This window comes from Leptopilina boulardi, unplaced genomic scaffold (genome assembly GCF_019393585.1).
Source record: "Leptopilina boulardi isolate dan_hultmark-lab unplaced genomic scaffold, ZJU_Lbou_2.1 LbouV2_165, whole genome shotgun sequence".
NCBI classification, from domain to species: domain Eukaryota; kingdom Metazoa; phylum Arthropoda; class Insecta; order Hymenoptera; family Figitidae; genus Leptopilina; species Leptopilina boulardi.
In genome coordinates this window covers 5485392-5504248 of record NW_026137713.1, presented here as the reverse complement: position 1 = coordinate 5504248, position 18857 = coordinate 5485392, and the positions used below count along the sequence as shown (strand labels likewise).

The 18857-nt window shown below is 30.0% G+C and overlaps 2 protein-coding genes across 6 annotated transcripts in view; one reads left to right on the top strand and one right to left on the bottom strand.

The window, feature by feature from the left end:
* The window catches only part of LOC127277238 (insulin-like growth factor-binding protein complex acid labile subunit), a 106043-nt gene that overhangs the window by 11862 nt on the left and 75324 nt on the right, over positions 1 to 18857 (top strand). For both annotated transcript variants that reach the window (XM_051298171.1, XM_051298173.1), the window contains one exon: positions 10506 to 10713. The gene's annotated coding sequence lies outside the window, so the exon portion shown is untranslated. The remainder of the gene's footprint in view (positions 1 to 10505; positions 10714 to 18857) is intronic.
* LOC127277235 (protein artichoke-like) lies at positions 194 to 18814 on the bottom strand. Of its 4 annotated transcripts, none has more exons than XM_051298165.1 (4): positions 18541 to 18814; positions 17406 to 17713; positions 3615 to 4016; positions 194 to 3368 (listed from the first exon to the last, which is right to left on the bottom strand). In XM_051298165.1, the coding sequence occupies exons 3-4, from the start codon at positions 3992 to 3994 to the stop codon at positions 1724 to 1726; spliced, it is 2025 nt and encodes a 674-aa protein (XP_051154122.1). In that variant the 5' UTR covers positions 3995 to 4016; positions 17406 to 17713; positions 18541 to 18814; the 3' UTR covers positions 194 to 1723. The 4 variants fall into 4 exon arrangements, with proteins under 4 accessions (XP_051154122.1, XP_051154124.1, XP_051154123.1 ...); XM_051298167.1 differs by having other exon boundaries at positions 17476 to 17713; XM_051298166.1 differs by lacking the exon at positions 17406 to 17713 and having other exon boundaries at positions 18559 to 18814.

The window sequence follows — 18857 nt, the reverse complement described above, 5'->3', positions numbered from 1 at the left end:
ATATGATTAAAAAAATAAAAATAAAATAAAAAGAACAAGTGATTAGTGATAATTTCAAGTTTTACGCTTACAATATAGATAATGTCACTCCTGTATAGTAAAACAATATAGAAAATTCTTTGTGCTTTAAACTATCCAGATTTGAACTTCATAAAGAAAAGGTCAAAAAATTTTCTGATAAAAAATCGAAACATACGAAGAAAAATGGCGTTTTTATTTAACACAGTCTTGTTACAGTTGAGTACTAATGAAATATATATTTACCATTTTCGATATCAATATATCTATTTTATCTTTCAAACTATATCGTAGATACAATTTTAACTAAAACTTATTTTGATCTCACAAACGATAAACCTATAATCTTCGAAAAAACCATTTTTTTTTTCTTTTCTATGAAAAATAATTCTAAAGGAATATTATATGAAAGATTAAGTTTTTGCCTAAAACAGATACAGATAAAAATGAGTATTGAATCTAAAAAAAAGAGACAAAAATTATTATTTAAAAATCGTAAAATATAAATAAATAGTTATCAAAGCTGTTTCTCATATCAAGATTTTTCATATCAACATTGTTTGAGTATTGAAAAACATTTAGGAATAACAAGAAATCAAAGAACTAAATGAAACTTTGAATATATAGAGTCCATTCCAGGAAAAGCGAATGCAAAAAGCTGTAATTGCCATCTGATTGTAAACCTGCACGTATATTCGTAAATCGCAACTTCGTGTGTTTCTAGAATGTAACGCGTAATTACTTTAGTTTCCGCGTGCAGTGACGTAATCTAATTCATCGGTAATACTGTGACAATAACGGAAATATAACTTGAAATTCGTTATAAACTTCATTGATAAAAGAAACATAAAAAAAAAATATTGTAAATAATCGTTTTAACGTTTCCCATTTTCTCGGCTAGATTTCAAAATTCAATGAATGAAAAATTATTTTTTAACTCTACAATGACAATATATTTTCTGTTTTCCATGTTCAGCTATGTTCCCGCGAATATAAAAAATAATTGAGTATTTAAGACTTTTCTTTTTTATTTTCATGATTTATTATATATCTATTTTTTTGTAATTAATCATGAAAATTAATTTTTCTGAATTTTCAACGGACAAACGAAATTATTATTAAAAGTACTATGATTAATCGAGAGCTTTGAAAGTTTAATGACTTGAATTAAAATATATACAGCAATGCTGTCATAATGATGATTTCTTATACGCATTTACATGTAATACGATCACTTCGGGACTAGATCATTCATCTAAGTCTATTATATAATATATAAATTGACGTTTAAAATAATTCCTAACTTTATAATCTCAAGAAGAACTCAATTATTTTTACGCTGAACGAACAAATTTTTTTTTATTCAAATATAATTTTTTTTTTTTGACTAATTTTATTTTTTTTTGAAACAAAAAAAAAATATTAATTTGAGCCAAATAATTAAGCAGAATCAACATTAAACCAAATTTGCACACTTTAGAATTTTTTATTTATATTTAACTAATTTTTTGATAAAAAATAATTTTGTTGTCCAGCTTCCTCTCAAAAATATTGAATTCTAATACGAATTGTACTCACAGCTGGTTCATAGCTGAAAACTACAAAAAAATAAAAATAATGAGCACATCTAGAGTTCTATTTTACGCCTATCAACCGACTCCTGGTAGGCATTAGTCATTGAATTTTGAAATCCGGCCCCCGTATATCATGATTTTCGGCTGCAATTTGATTCGCGAATGTACTTTGCCCATGTTCTGTTTGGCGTTTGATCACCTTTACGTAAAAATTGTTTTCGATCTGTTGCACTGCGATTTTGTTCCATTATGGTACGATAAGTTTCAGGATCGTAGGAACATGACAGACTCTTACGTAATTTGGCTGCGTTGGCAGCAAAATATGATGGTTGACTACCAACGAGAATATTGCGATCGTTCTTTGTGTCAATTGCCCAATCCCACATGTCGACAATCGAGCAATTGCAAACAAATGGATTGTTCATTAGATTAATTGTCAATAATTCAGGATTTGATTTAAATACTTTTGAATGGATAGTTGTGAGATTATTGCTACTTAAATCCAAATGTTTGAGAAGTGTCAATTCCTTGAGACCGGCAAGATTGTCCGGACCCTTGATATTGTTACCGGACAAATTCAATTGTGTCAGATTTTTTGTTTGTAGGAAAACGTTTTTGTGAAGATTTTCCAATTTACAATTGCTTAAGTCGAGAATTTCGAGGCCGGAAAGTTGTTTTGGTAATAGTGGACCATTTTTGGGTATTACAATTCGATTGCCGCCAAGTTTTAATTCAATGATGTTCATATAATCACGATCGCCAAATACCATAGGATCCACTGGATATTGTAAATCACAATTCTTCAATTCCAATGATTGTAATCGTGTGAGATTTGCGAAAAGACCTTGTTCCAAAGTGTGTAGGCGATTTCCCGAGAGTATCAAAGTTTTAAGAGAAGTCGTCTGGGCAAATGTTTTGTTACCAAGCAATCCGAGATTACAATAGGACATGTCCAGAAACTCGAGTGACTTGAGGGGATTAAGTCGGACAAAAGCGTCGGACAGTGGATTGTGTGAGACGTCAAGTTCCTCCAAATGTTTAAGAACATCGAAAGCATTTGGTAATTGTTGTAGATTACAATTGCTCAGTGAAAGTTTATGCAATGTTGGTAAATTACGTAGTACTTCCGTTAAATTACCAGCAAAAGCTGGATTTCCATTGAGATTCAAAACGCGCAATTTGCTTGCATTTCGAAATGCTTCATCAGCCAATTGATCTTGTAAATGACAATTGGAGAGATCCAATGATTGAAGACTGTGAAGATTATGACCCAGTGTATTGCTAACATCCAAATGTGTCAATTCATTGTCAGCTAATACAAGATTTCTTAGATATAAATTCTTGGCGAAGGCATCACCTGGTAGATTTGTTATTCCAGTGTTACGAATATCCAAATGCTCTAAACGTACAAGCGGTGCCAAAACACTTGTCCAACTGAGACTTTTGAGATCATTGTCAGACATTTCGAGTTCACGTAGATTTTCCAATTGTAAAAACGCATCTGGCGAGATAAAAGTCAAATTGCAGGCATTCAATTTTAAATATTCGAGATTTGTCAGATGATCAAAGGGTCCAGGCTCAATTCTATTGAGTGGATTATTTGAAAGATCAAGTTTGTTCAGGTTCGTGGTATTGTGGAAAAATCTATCGTTCAATCGATGAATTCCACAAGTGTTAAGGTCCAGGTACAATAGTGTTCGACAATTTAAAAAGTGTCCCTTCACTTCCGCTAGAGGATTGTGTTGAAGTTCCAATGTGATTAGTCCCGGGCTGTCTCTGTGAATGAAAAAGAAAAACATTTTATTTTTCAACTCGAGTTTTTATTGTAAATGGTATTTTTGTAAATTGTTGCATGTGAGGTATAAACAATAATTTGATTCGTCATCGTGTATCAGCATTTTAATTTGATTTAATGAGTTTGATAATTTTGTTGTTCTTTCTGGAAATTCAATTGTCGTCAGTTCTTCATTTTTTAATTATTGTAAAATAAAAAAAAATTTTTAAGAATAAATAAGAAAGTACCTGAAAGCTTCTGGGTCTATTGTTTTTATTTGATTGTAAGAAAAGTCCGCATCCAAAAGATAGGCCAATCCGGCAAAAGAATCATATGTGAGTTGCGTGAGAAGATTGTGAGCCATTTGTAGTCTTCGTAGTTTGATGTCTTGGGGAAATGGATCCACATGAGCGATGTTATTACCATTCATGTCTAAGATATAAACATTTGAACTGAGCTCGTCATAGGGGATGCTGGTAAGGTTGCTCTCTGAGCAATCTGTCACCCAGTTGATGCGAAAATAGTGACAGTGACAGTCAACCGGGCATTCTTGTTCCACAAGTTCACCATTCAAAGCATATCCAAGCCCGAAAACGGTGGCCGTTATAAACAATATAGGCTTCAGCATTGCTGCGTAGCCTGATTGATTTCTGAAAAAAAACATGATTGATCGATTAGAATGGAGAAAAAAGTCTTTAGGGTTGTGAGAGGAAAAAAAATCTCATTTACTGTATCGAGAATAAATCAAATATACATATATAGAAATCATAGAAATGGTTTCTTTAAAAATGAAAGCATTATTGATGTTTTTTTTATATGAGAACATTTTTCATTTGGGAAATATTTTTTTTTTGTTTCGAGACAGAATTTAACATTCGTTTTTTTAAACTTGTTTCTGGACAGTAAATTAGATAAACATACGCTTCAAGAACTTTTATGGCAAAGAGTGTCGTAAAAAGTGATACTCTGTGGCTTTATACAGAAAATTAATGTACTTTACAATAATCGCCTTGGTAATATTCTCTTGCTAACTGTCGTAAAATGTAATTCTTGGATGAATCACAGTCACTTGTTTTACGGGAAGAATAAAATATTTTGAAAGCTTCCTTTTCTGTTAACTTTTATTTCATCAATTATTTATCTTCCACGTCAGGATTTGTGTATATTTCACATATGCATGTAGTGTACTTGTAAATTCTCAGCAATTTTTTTTTTTCTCGAATAATTTACACAACATCGCATGTTGTTAATCGATTTTCAATTATAAGTTCGTTGCAAATAGATTAGCGCCTGAATCAAATCTAATATAAAGTGATAGTTAAATGAAAAAACCGATTTCATTATCATCTTCCTTGTGCACGAATTAATTAGTATTCTGATTACGAATCGTGAATTGTGTGCAGTATACAAAACAAAGTCGGCAAGCTCTCGCAACACTTGTCTACAACAATTAAAGCAACTTATAAAATAAATGACAGAGAGTATTATCCAAGCTACGGCTAATGCAGTTAAGCGAGTGCCTGCTGTTTTCGGATTATAACATTTTGTAATGCAATATAGCACCAAGCCTGGTGTTTACGCCTGGTGCATCTAAATAGATTACACTACGTTCAATTCCAACCTAAACCAGTAATTAAGTTCACGTAAGAAAACTGGGCTCTCTAATATTGATTGGTTAAGTTGTTCAAATTTACGCTCTAATAATTATTTCAATTTTATCAGCAGAGATTTGATATAGGATAAATTTTATATAGTTTCAAGGAATGATATATCAATAATAATATTAATTGTTAATTGTTACATACTGTGCGGTAATTGTAATAATAAATGATATAGTTCCGTTTATTCTTTGAAAATAAGTCCTTTAAGTACTTAAACGACTTGCGATTCTCATGCCGTTAAAAATAAGCTTTCGTTTAATTAGCAAGTGAATAAGTTCTTATACACTGGAGACTGAAAATTTGAATCTTAAAGTCATTCTATGAGCCAGAAGGGAAAATGATTATTTGTCACGCCCCCTTTTCTTTATGTGATGGAAATGAGATCAGAAATTGTTAATCCCTTAGGGTTTTCCGCTCTCTCTATTTACTAGGGGGATATATATCTCTCTCTCTTTTTTTTTTTTCATTTTAAGTACCTTTGAAGGTTTCAATCTTAATATTTTACATAAGTGAGCATCGAGTTGGTTGCCCGTTTCAATTAGCTTCCGAGGAAAGATAAAAGAAAGCAACCGACATGGAATGGAGAGTTAATTTTCCTACTTTGATATGACCCTTCAACTCTTGTATTTGTTTATACATTCAATTTTTATTGCTTTTTTTTTAAAAAAAAAAGAAATAAACTTATAAAGGAAAAAATTTTTTCTATTTCCTTTGATTTTCTTTGTAATTTCAAATTTTGTTTTATATTTTTCTTCTTATGTCCATTTCTTAATACGCAAATCTAAGATCGGAAGAAAGTGTCACTTATCATTCTTTTTAAACCTAATGTAATTTATCGTTTTATGATGGAATTGAGTATAAAAAAAACTCTTGAGGGATAAAATGCAACGAAGCAGATGCTGACACGTCTATCAAAGGCGTGAAATGCATTTTTATGATCGTCGATAATTTACTGCTGAAAGAATATTAATGAACATTCCATACATCGTTCAATTCCCCTCTCGAATAAAGAGGAAAAAAAAGTCTTCTTTATTAATTGACTTCGACTTATTTGAAATATAAAAAAGAAAAGAGTGGGGGACGAAAAAATGTTAGAGATGTTAAGAATACTAATCGTTTAATCGCCCCCCCCCCCGCCCCCTCTCCCCACTTATATCTCGTCTTCGCTTCATCAAAATTTCAAACCGACTTACGGATAAATGTACCGCTTACTTATTTAACACCCACTTTCCCGCGTTCCAAGCACTTTTAAGAGGCTCATCTTTCGAATAACGTGTCTAAAATGTAATGCGAGCTGTATAGAGTAGGTGGGAAATGTACTTGTGTGTGTGATTCTATAGAAGCGATAAATGAAAACAGAATAATATTGTCGAGATTTCGATTTGGATATGGAGGTAACATTTAACATTTGTTAACATATATATTTTCACTTCTATTTTCCTAATAATTTGTTGTAAACAAAAAATATTGATTTATTTTCATAAAAAAAAACGGTGTCAATTATAATTGGATGAATAGTGAAGTCACATGCTATGAAACTAATGATGTTTTCATGATTTTATCTCCCGGACAGATAACGTGGTCGTCAAAGAGTTTAATGAGCATAAGATGGAGAAGTTGCAGCATAATGACCCAGAAGTTGAGTGTGTAAGCACTGAAAATTTACGAACCGCCAATTGCGTTGGCAATTGTCCACTAGCAAATTGGTTCACTTGTGTCTAACCATTAATGATGCTCGGTTATCTAGGTATAGAATTGGTATAGATAATGCAGTAGGGGTCGACAATCGTACAAAGTTATTATAGAGACCGCAAACTTTAAACTCCAAATCTCCCTCCTCTCTCTCTCTTCTTCTAATCGTTTTTCCCTTTTGCGCCATATAGTCATCTTCATTCGCAATTATTTTCCATCCTCGTCAGTCTCTTTGTCTACAAAGGAATTTGTTATTCAAACCAAGCTGCAACGAATGCTTTGGGGGGCTTTGCGTCTGCTTTACTTCCCGACATCGTACCTGGCGAGCCGCTTTGCAATTCGATGAGCGGCAGACTTGGTCGCGTTAAACGAAAAATCGAAACAAAAATAGAGAAAGCTGCACTCGGAAACGCAAGAGTATCCGAATGAGATTATTGTAATGATCGCGAGAGTCCTTGCTCCGCCAGTGAAAAGACTTTGAATTGTCTCGACCTGTATTCATTATTTCCTAATGTCATTTTACCTCTGTTGGCTTTTTTTTTTGTCTTGAGAGGTTTTTTTTTGCTACCCTCAAATGTATTCAACTTTAAATTCCACTGAAATTGTATTCTTCTGTCTGTTGAATTTAATTAACAGCCGATAATTAAATTTCATATTTGTGCCATTTTTTTTTTCATCCGTTTTGTTCTGTTTCGTCATTTTTTTTTTTTTTTTTTTTTTATGAAAAATTGATGATAGAATGAAATCAATTTCACGGAGTAAAATTTTACGGCAGGACTAGAATATGGTTTTTAATCTCCAAACACAATATAGCGAGAGTATATGTTGAATTTTTAAATTCATATATAATCTGCAGCTTCGGGTTTATAAATACTTTTGTGCGTGTCTAAATGAAGCTTAAAGTTTGCAACGTTTAGAAACGAAAAAAATATTACGGAAATATAATCAAATACGAAAATAATATGATTATTTTTTTTTTTCTTGACATATGTGTGTATATATTTGGTAAATACTAGAAAACAATATTCGAGAAAATTGAATCTAAAATCCAGGATAGAAATAGAAAATTCTCCGCACTGACAAATGTAACATCTCGTTTCATCTTTGCTCAATGTCTCAAGGTAGGATTTTTCCGAAAGAAACAACGGCTGATAGGATCTGCCGTCAGTTTGGATGTTTACATCGTCGTAAGAGAGAAAGTCGAGGGGCACTCCCTTGAGTAAAAGAAGTCGTGATGGAGACATTGAGAGAACCTAGTTGATCTCAACACGTTCTGGAAATATATATAGTATAGGCGTTGAGGAAATTCTTGTGAGTACAACGAATTCGACATTCTGGACCGAAATGTAAGGGTTCGTTGGACACATACATCTCTTGACTTTTATCAGACGAAGAATGCGTTGGGATAAAAAAAAAATTGGAGGGTAGGAAATGAAAGAATCGAGTCATAGACACTTGGGAAAAACAAAGGGAGCTTTCTCTCGATTTCCATAATCCAGCGGTCCGTGGTGTCGTAACGTTGGCGACAGAAACGAATATCAAATGCACCAGGGTGACGACTAAAGCCACCCTCTTCACGCCACTATACATATATATACATGCATAGACACACGATTCTTCGCGTTCGAATAGTTTTTAGTGTCTTTGAATAACGGCTTCCGCCGGAGATCGTAAGTTATAAAGGAAAATGACTCATAGTCTACAAGACATACGGAGATACAATCCACAATTTGCTTCTTTCTTCACCTCTCATCCCACATTTTTCTTCAAATCTTATTCAAGAAACAAGTGCTATATACCAATTTCATATAGTTTTGAAAAATGTGTTTCTTTTTTTGGGTAAAAATAATGTCGCAGTATTAGATGTTTCACAAGAGTAACTATATAAAATAAAAGCTTCACAACCTAAATTGAAAATCAAAGTAAATAAATTTCTATCTACAATCTCATTTGTGAGTCATTCTTTTCGGTGCTGTTGTGTATTGATATTATCTACGGAAAATGGTGTTTTGTGCAAGAAAAAAAAAAGAAGAAAATAAAAATAAATTGAAATGGAATTGAGATTTAATATAGGATGGAAAAAGAGATAATATCTGAGAAATGGAAGTTCGTAGATCAAAAAGCGATGGGGTCAACGAGAGATGACATGTTGCCACTCGTGGACATTATTAGGAGAAGGAAGAAATGGGAAAGGCGAGATTTTTCTTGGAGCTACTTCAGTTTCCTTTGTGAGCATCAAACAAACATTAAAGTGGTCTTAAACGGATCATTGACCAGGGGAATTGGTGACATCCACAATCTACTTGTCTGACGCGATTGGTGATGTTCACCCTGCATGCGTCACATGTTTGCTCTTGACGTCTCTCAAAAGAGCTGCTTGGTGGATAGATCGTAAATCCGAGGGGTTACGCGAATCACAAAATCACGTTATCGTGTCGAGTGAAGGGGCAGTCATTCGTATATATGTATATACAGAAAATAAAACAACTCATAAACACAAGCGTTGAAGATACTAATTAGAAATGTGTTATACGTATACACATTATTCACATTCTCCATTATGTGCGAGTTTCACTAATTGCTCATTAAAATTATAATAACCACTTTATTAATATCATATCACTTCTATATTCATGAAATTGTGATGTAGTAAATTTTTTGGCACTAAATGCATTCGTTTGGAATTTTATTTTCAAGGTACAATTATCAAGCGGTTGCATCCCTAGTGAATGTTCATACATATGAATTCTATTTTTGAATAAACAGTGTGTGGCGCAGACTTGATGTAAAGCGATTCAAATTGCTGAAGGAATATTCGAAAGGAGAAAATGAAACAGTGTGGCATAAAATGTGGAATGTTGGAAGCTTAAAAATTTGTTGGAAAAATATGCGAAGGAGAGAAAGATTTTGCTTGAAGGAAATGTAGAGAAAGACGAATTTGACAGAAGAAGAAAAGAGACAAACTAGCCAGAAGCCACCCTTCTTCATGCTCGACTGCCCCTTTAACTCCTCTGAGTCGCGTTTGCCTTTGGCATCGACTATTGCTACTTCACTCTCTGAGAAAGCAGAATAAAGAGTAAGAGAGAAAGTACACATATTCTCTCCTTGAAATCTCTCTTATTGTATTTCCCGGCTGTCGCTCGGCGCCGTTTTCATACTTCGTTTCTAAAATGCTCACATAAGCTCATCTCGTCCGACCAGTCATTTGCATTCAAATTTTATGCGTCAGTAAATTATTCATACTTGTTGTGAAATTTAATATTCGTGTACTCAGGAAAATTGTGCCTAAATTGGTCCTCATTTCTTACAAATTTGAAATTGTTAGTTACATATTTCCCCCTTGTTTCACCAAGAGAGAGAGAGAAGATATGTTGGTCAGTGAAATAATATCGCCCAAAGCGACCGAGGCGCGCTCTTCGTAAAACACGCTTGAGAGGGCATCTTGCACGATTTCCTTCTGAAAATGGGGTCGCTGTACCGCACAAATGGGAACCTGTAAATTCGTTTTACGAAGGGGCTTATAAACGACACAAAGGAGACATCGTTTTACTTCTGTTTAAGAATAGAGGATTTTTGATGGTTTATGCGAATTTACGCTTAAGCAGATCCGTCGAAAATAATCTCTCAAAACAATGCAAATGCAAGAATATAAATGTTAGTTGTTGCAAATTTAAAAAGAAAATATGATCAGACAAAAGATATTATTTTCATCTAATTGAACAGAAAATTCAGATTTTTTTTATCGTTTGTTTTGAATATTTTTTATTCAATTTTTTTTTTTTGCAGGTGAAAAGTATGCAGAAATTTTGGAATAAAAGGGAACATTTTGGAATCGTGACAATGTTGGAATTTTATATCATGGAGAGTATCATCAGAAAGCAGAGGATGGTTCTACAATGGATTCGAGTCAAAATCAAAAGCAGTTTTATCATCACGTAGGAGTATCACAATTAGGAGAAATTGACGAGATTCCCAAAAATCAGCTTTGAATTAGGTGAGTTCCATTGAATAATAATAATATAAAAATAATCAATCCAATACAAAAAATGTGTATGGTGGACAGAAGATCTAAAATTTTTAATACGGTAAAATCCTGTGAAAGAATTCATGGAATTTCTATTTAGATATATCTTTCTATATATAGGTTAGCGAAATCTGTATAATATATCATACATTTCAAATGTTTTTTGAAATGATTCGCATATAAAAAGAGTTATGCTTCATACGAGTCACCCCATGTCAGAAAAAAAGAGAGAGAGAAATTATAACGTCACTCGACGTCAGAAAGGCATCAAGCTGAGAGTCCGACGCGACAGAAAAGTGCCGAGAAGCCTCAAGTGAAACGTCGTAAACTTTTTTTTTTTTTTTTTCTTTTTTTGCCAAAGGGGGTAAAAAAAGCAAGAAGTTTCTCTCGGGCTTTTCCACAGGACAACAATAACGTTGAATGTATGTAATATGTGTGCGTGAGTCGAAACTCGAAATGTGTCTAGGGTGGATATCAAAAGGGCTAGAAGCCAGCTAGACACTAAAGAAGTTGAAGACATCCGTCAAACGGACATTCGTTCGATTCATATATATATTTTTTTCCAACCATCTTTCAACTTGTACTTCTCTCTTTCTCTTTTTGCACTTTTCTTATTCCTTGTTCCCGTTTTCTCGCCCTCTCTCATAGGAAAAGTTCCATCCCTTCTTTTATTTTTTCCTTGAGCGATATTAGGTTCAACGAGCGTTCCAACCTTCCACGAGAGTGAGTTTCTTTTCTTCTGTCAAAAAAAAAAAAAAAAGGAAGAAGAAAGAAAAAGAAATAAAGAAAGAACGATGCTCGGAGTCTGTTAGCTTTTACCGTCGTTGTCGTTCGTTCAACAAATATTTGCTTATGAATTACGTGAACTGCTAATGGACGCATCTAACGTGTACAATATGATGCCTATACTACTCTATATATACTTGACAATATTCACTACTGTTACTGATAAATATTGTGAAGAGATTATCGATATATACGGCTCTTTTGAATATATATCAGGGATATAAATCGTATTTTCATATATATATATGTATGAATGGTCCTTAAAGCCAGTGAAAATGTGACAGAAATGAAAATAGTATACCGCGATTGCGCCTGGCTAGTTTTATCGTTGAATTTCACTGACTAAATACAAATTGCTTTTTCAAGGGCGCTTGTTATTTTTTTTTTTCCTTTTTTAAACTCCCCCTGTATGTGTACTTGATGCAACTAGGGAGAGACTCGTGTTATTTTTCGAGAACGGTACAAGCTCTTACGATTATTTACCACTCAAATGTCTCATTCAGCCGGGCGAAATTATTATTTACGAGTTTTAATGCCACTGTATTTTCATAAATATTTTTTATTTTGCATATATTATTATTTAAATCAACATTTTTGTAATTCACATGTTTTATTCACATTTTTAAAAAAAAAACTTTTTTTTTATACATATTTCTTTTTTATTTAATAGCCTTTTGAAATTGTATTTTATTTATAGAAAAAATAATAGCTAATATTCTAACAGAATTTTCTATGTCAGTTTTTTCTTTAGTTCACGGAATTTTTATTTGAAAATATTTTTCTGTATTTGTCCAGCAATATTTTCTATCTGTCATTTTCGAAATCTCGTAAATATAATTTCTGAAATTTTTATTCTGATTTACATATAAAAAAATATATTTTTTTATCGGTATAATGAGAATATTCAAGATGAATTTCTTTTTAAATTATTTTTGTAGGAGTCCAAGTTTTTCAAGTTTTTTTTTTTTGTAAAATTTTCTTATCGATCATTATTATCAGTACCGTTTATAAAATGCTTATCAATTAAAACGTTGCTGGTAATTGGAAAACTTGAGAACTTTTGTAAAAGGGGTACATTGCTCGCTATCTCGAGATAAACTTTGCACGCGATCTTTTTCAAAAACCATACGTGCAAACTTGTATAAATAATTCTTTCGTTACTTAAATAAACAAAAAATTATTTTTATAATATATCGAATATTGAAAAGGAAAGAAAAAAATTTTCTTTAAATTAGATTAATTATTAATAAAAGTATCATTTGGTTGATGATAAATAGTAAATAATAATAAATTTTTATTCATTTTTTACTTATATTTTATATTACATTTTTTGGTATTGAAGAATTTTTTTTTATGTATTTTTTATGATCCATTTCTGAAAAATAAAATTCCCCACCGATAATTTTTCTTTAACCTAAAAAAATTGTTTTTTGTTTATATTATGTTTCAAAAACATTTTTCCATAATTAAATAAAATTTTTAGTGGATTTTATTTTTATTGAATATATTTCACTTGCATTAATCGAAATATTGGGGCAATATTTTTTTTTCTTTCTTTTTTATGATTTATTATATTATTTATTTTATGATTCTTTATGAAACACGAAGTTATATCAGTTTGGAATGCGTGGTTTGTGAAATAAAGCGCAGCTATGCGAAAGTTATCGAATAGCATTCATTCCTTTCTTCGCAGGAGTAGTAACAGACTCGAGTTTATCTTTTGCTAAAGGGAGCAGAAAGCTCTTGCAGTTAATTTCGAAACTTCGTAATTTACAGATTGGCATTTTCCCTGATATTAATTAAGAGTATATACGTTTTGCAATTAAGTGCGCCTGTGTCTTTTCAAGATAATCAATTTTCACAATCTTTATTGTTTATAACAATCAAATAAACGATCAAATGAGACAATCAAAATCAGTTGAAATTGCACATTCAAAATACATTAACTCTAAATAAATATATATTTTTGATTAAGGTAAATAAATACATTTTTATTTGAATAAAGAAGTAATTAAATATTATTTGACTTAATTAAATTGTATTTATTTAAATACGAAAATAATTGGTTGAAATAAAATTTATATTTGATTCAAATAAAAATTATTAGATTATACCTAATAATTAATTATTCTATTGTTTAATTAAATGATTATTAAATTTATTGTACAATCAATTTATTGTTTAAACAATATATTTTTTAATCAATTTATTCGTTGAATCATTTTATTGTTTAATTTATTTATTGTTTAGTTAATGTATTATTTAATGAGTTTATTGTTTAATAAATTAATTGTTTAATAAGTTTATTATTTAATTAACTCATTGTACGGGAAGTCAATTTTAAAACTGTTTTTCATTATGTTTTATTTCCGTTTATATTATGAAGTATTCAAGAGTAAAAAGGAAACTCATTTTTGTTTAACAAAATAGTTGTGAAACAAGTGACAAATTACATATATATGTAACTGTTATGTAAACGTACCTGACCTCCGCAAGTTGTTTATTTATAGAATGAATAGTGACCTTTTTAAACGAAAAACGATCATGCAATTTAATTATATTTATATGGAGAAAAAAAAAGTTCCTTTAAAGAATTTTTGAATGAAAAAAATTAATTTATGGATTTTACTTGACTTTTTCATAAAGCGAAATCCAAATTGAACGTGTCGCATTATGCAACCTTATGAAATTTAAATAGATCATAAAGTGTGCAATCAAGTGCCACAAAGTGTCATATCCAAAGGATGCTTTATTAATTTTATTCATGACGTACAAGTCTCGTAAGATATTCCAAAGTCAAAAAAGAAGTCAATTTTCTAGATTCACTATATACAATATGAATTAAGGAAAGCTCGTTATATTAAAAAAATTATACGATTCATATCTAATAATAATTAATTTCATTTTTATCAAATAATCAAAACAGTAATATAAAAAATAATATTTTTCATATAAATATAATTTTATTTAAAAAATATTCATATTAGAAGAAGTTAAAAATAAATGGATTTTAATTGTTTATTTTCAAAATAATGATTGATTAATTTTTAATGGTTTTTTTTTAAGAATAAAGTTAAATTACATTTTTATTAAAATGATTGGCTAAATATATTGTCATATTAATAAAATAAAAAATTATCTGAGCCAATAAGAAGTTTTTATTTTTAAGAACAATGTAATTAAAAAAGAACTCGACAAGTACATAATTATATTAATAATGTATTTCTCGAGGGCGCACTTCAATTAGAGCAATGAATGTATATATAAAGATGAGTTTTCTTTTTTATATCGCGTCTTGATGTTATATCTCCACCAAACAGGTGGTAAGGTCATTATCCGCGAGGCGAGGATGCTGTGGGTTATTTTGATCAATTGAATTATCCGTGTTTCAATTTATAAAGATATTTTTTTTTATATATAGTAGCAAAGAGGGTTCGTTATATTATTGCAGTCGAGACAATAAGGAAGGGTCCTCCTCAAAACGCAAGGAAATATACAGTCATACTACTCGATCTTAACGAGAGGGCGCGGTGCAGCGAAATCAGATTAGGGTAGAGACAGACATGATTTATGATTTTAAAAAAAAATCTACTGAAATAAAATAATATAAAATAATCTTCACGCTCTGGAAAATTAAAGATAAAATAATTAACGCAGTGACGCAATTTGAAACTTGTTTTTGAGAGAAAGTGTTTGTTAATAAAAATCTACTTTTAAGAAAAGGTTATATATACGTCTATACTTAAATGACAATACGCATCAAATGACATGACTAACAGTAATTGAAACTATCATTAATATTGTAACTATACCATTAATTTTAACTACCATTAATATGATACTTATTTATATGATAAGTAGTAAAATGTTAAAGTGAAATAATAAGACAATACCAATCTCTATTTGAGTACAATGAAAATATATTTATGATAGATAACTTTAATTTCTCTCAAATCTTTTGTATAATTAAACCGGATATACGAATTTTGATTTGAATTAATCCTTTGGAGAATTTTATGTAAATTATAGAATAAAATTTATATAAGATAGTTGATTTCCGTTCATTAAAAATATGTTACGTATATAATTTTGTCAGGTCAAAGAATATTGATTTTATAAATTTATAATTTCATATTCAATGAAAATTAATTAATTAAAAATTATTATTTTAATTTGTCAATTCAATACATAAAAATTCAGTTTAATTAACTGCGTTGTTTCTTTAAATTGTATATATACTTTATAAGTATACGATTTAACGAACTCCCTAAAGAATTACATAGTTAAATTTTACTAATTCGATAGTAAAAGAAAATGCAATTTTGTTTCTCAGTATAGAAAATAAATTTCTTCTAATAATATTATACTGTGGTCTTAATGGGGAGTTTCGGTATTTTGTGAACAGTGTGGGTTCTGTTCTTTTAACAAATTGATAAATGAACGAAAAAAGGAAAATGAAAAGTAATTAGCATGTTTCGTGCACGGGTACTTTGAAAAGAAGTCCTGGAATAAGGTATATAGCGTGTGTGTCGCGTTGTCGCGTGAAACCGAAAGTATAAAACGGTGTAGATAGGATTGATATACCGTCTCATTGTTGTATATATACTGGAGGAGGCTTTATGTTAATATCATTGGACACATTATTTCCATGACTCGTTATACGACGGGATCTAATTACGTGTTTGATTCACGACCCTCGATGAACGATAGAGTAGATTTAAGGCTCTTCTCCATTCCCACCCCTCAAAAAAAAGGAAAAAAAAACCCTCAATTTTTTTTTTATAAAAGTTTCTGAATTCTCAGAGTAGTCCCATTATTTCTTATATACTTAAATATCATTTATGAGTCATTATTCTTGTGTAGTACAATCGACTTTTTACGTCTGTTTCGTTTGTTTTGGATAATAAATTTATTGCTCTCTTTAAAATTCTGAATTCTTATTCGAATATAGGAAAACAATATCTGTATTGTAATTACTAATGTGTTAATCACTATTCATTGTTATTAACTGAATTATAAGGAGAACAAACGTAATTTCTTAATTACATATTATTAATAATTAGGATAAATATATCAATTATTATAAGAATCGAAATCAAAGACCGAAAAAAAGTCACACCGATTTTTCCAACACATTGGTACTTCGAAATTAAAATATTCTAAAATTGAGAATATATCCTTAGCTATTATTTTTGTGTATTTCAATATAATTTTATTTAATGTAATTTAATTACAGTTAATATAATCTAAATTTTAAAAAAACACAAAATCTAAAAAATAGCATTAAAATACTTCTAAAATGGGTTAGAATATTTCAAAGCAATTTATTCTTTAATTCAGTATATTCTAATCTTAAAAATGAGAATATATTTTAAAAAGAATATATTCTTGATGCCAAAAATATACTTTTAAAATATTTCTTTTTGTTTTTTAAAAATAAAATATACTATGATTCTACACTGAAAAAAGGGTTTGGTATTGACAACCAAACGTTTGGTTGGTATTTAAGCAACCAAATTTTTTTAGTTGAATCAACAAAATTTTGGTTGTCCCAATCAAACTTTAGTTAGGACAACAAAAATCCTTTTTTTCTAATTTTGGTTGTGTCAAACAAATTTTGATTGAGATAATTAAAATTTTGTTGATTCAACAAAAAAATTTTGGTTGCTTAAATATCAACCAAAAGTTTGGTTGTCAATACCAAACCCTTTTTTCAGTGTAGAATAAATTGTATATAGAAGTATTTTAAAATGGATTTATTCTTATTTTCAGAATATCTTGTTATTAATTATATTGGATTAAAATTTTTGCTTATACCAAATTACTAAACTCAATTTGTCACTTTTGAACGTATATGGTTTTTAAATTTTACGTACCAATTTTTTTTAATCCTCTCTTTTTTTTTGTAAAAACGCGTAAAATTTGTCAACAGAAAATAATACGAACCAAGCGTATCACTGGATCGCGACTGATTGAAATAAAGTTAAATTATACCGCGTCTGGCCGAGGTCAGGGTAAATATACTGGACGTGTGCTTGCTTTTAGCTCTTTCTGCGTCGTTTCAGTAAGTGAAGATTGTTTCTCCTTCTCTGTTATAATGTATAGTGTCATCAAAATTATAGCCGAAAGGAGGGAGAAAAACTTCTCGGCCTGATAAGAAAAATTAATCCGTGCGCTATTTGCCCTGAAAACACGTTCGAGATAATGTTTCTATTGTACTCTTAACAGAAAATTGTCTTGTATAAAGAGCAATTAACATTATGCTAATTTTTATAAATGAGCAAATATTGTGAGAGTTCATACATCATCAGATAATATCTCTTCTTTTTATCAAATTTGATTACTTTTTTTTTATTTATTCTTAAAAATAGATTATAATCTAAAATAAGAATAATATTAATATTCGACAAATTAATAATAATATTTTTCGTTTTTAAAATTATCACTCGTTAAACAAAATTTATCTGTTTCAGCTAAAACATTTTCTGAAGTAGTGAAATATTTTTTTAAAACTGAAAATTATATATATATCTATTTTAGAGAATGTTTTAGCTGTGTGCATAAAAATTATTTCAATTAATAAAAAATAGTTTTATATAATGGTAGATTGAATATTTTATTGTTTAACAAATACCGTAGTTTCAAACAGCAATAATCGTTGGTAAATTAAAATAATAATAAGAAATATGATAGTACCAATGAAATAATAGTTTTGTGAACTATTAATTGTACTCATTAAATGTAAACCAATATTTAATTATCATTAAAAGTTTTCTCAATATTCAAATTGTTAGTATTTATCACCATATTAAAAAAAATAATAACCGGGTACTAATATATCCAGGAAATGAAAAAAAAAATTCAATACTATTATTTGATGTCATGCAATTAAATTGATGAGTATTATTGCATAAAATCCGAACACGTTATTCCTTTTTTTATTTAACGAAAAAGTTTAAAACATTAAAGCATTTTGATTTTGTCTAACATAATACGTAAAATTTTTCTAACCTTAAAAAACTGACTCACTTTCTCCACTATGGATAATGTTCCTTCTCCGTAGAGATTATTCTCTGCTCTTTAAATTTTTATTTCTCTTGTTAAAATCACAATATTTTCTTTAATATTAAATTTATAAAAATACTGAAAGATTTTTGTTTTTAGCGGTACGTTTTTTTCACATGATTGCACATTATCTTTAACGTCGTCATCCTCCTTTTTGTCGTAGTAGTCGTCGTTGACATTTCACAAACGTAGTATAGTTGTTTCGTTGTTCGAGTTATCGATGTACGATTCTTCTCTCTGCTGCTGAGAGAGAGAGAGAGAGC

Coding starts and splice junctions, on each gene's coding strand:
- LOC127277235 (XM_051298165.1), bottom strand. CDS start 3,994: ATGCTGAAGCCTATATTGTTTATAACGGCCACCGTTTTCGGGCTTGGA. Junction 3,369..3,614: donor ATAGACCCAGAAGCTTTCAG/GTACTTTCTTAT, acceptor TTTCATTCACAG/AGACAGCCCGGGACTAATCA.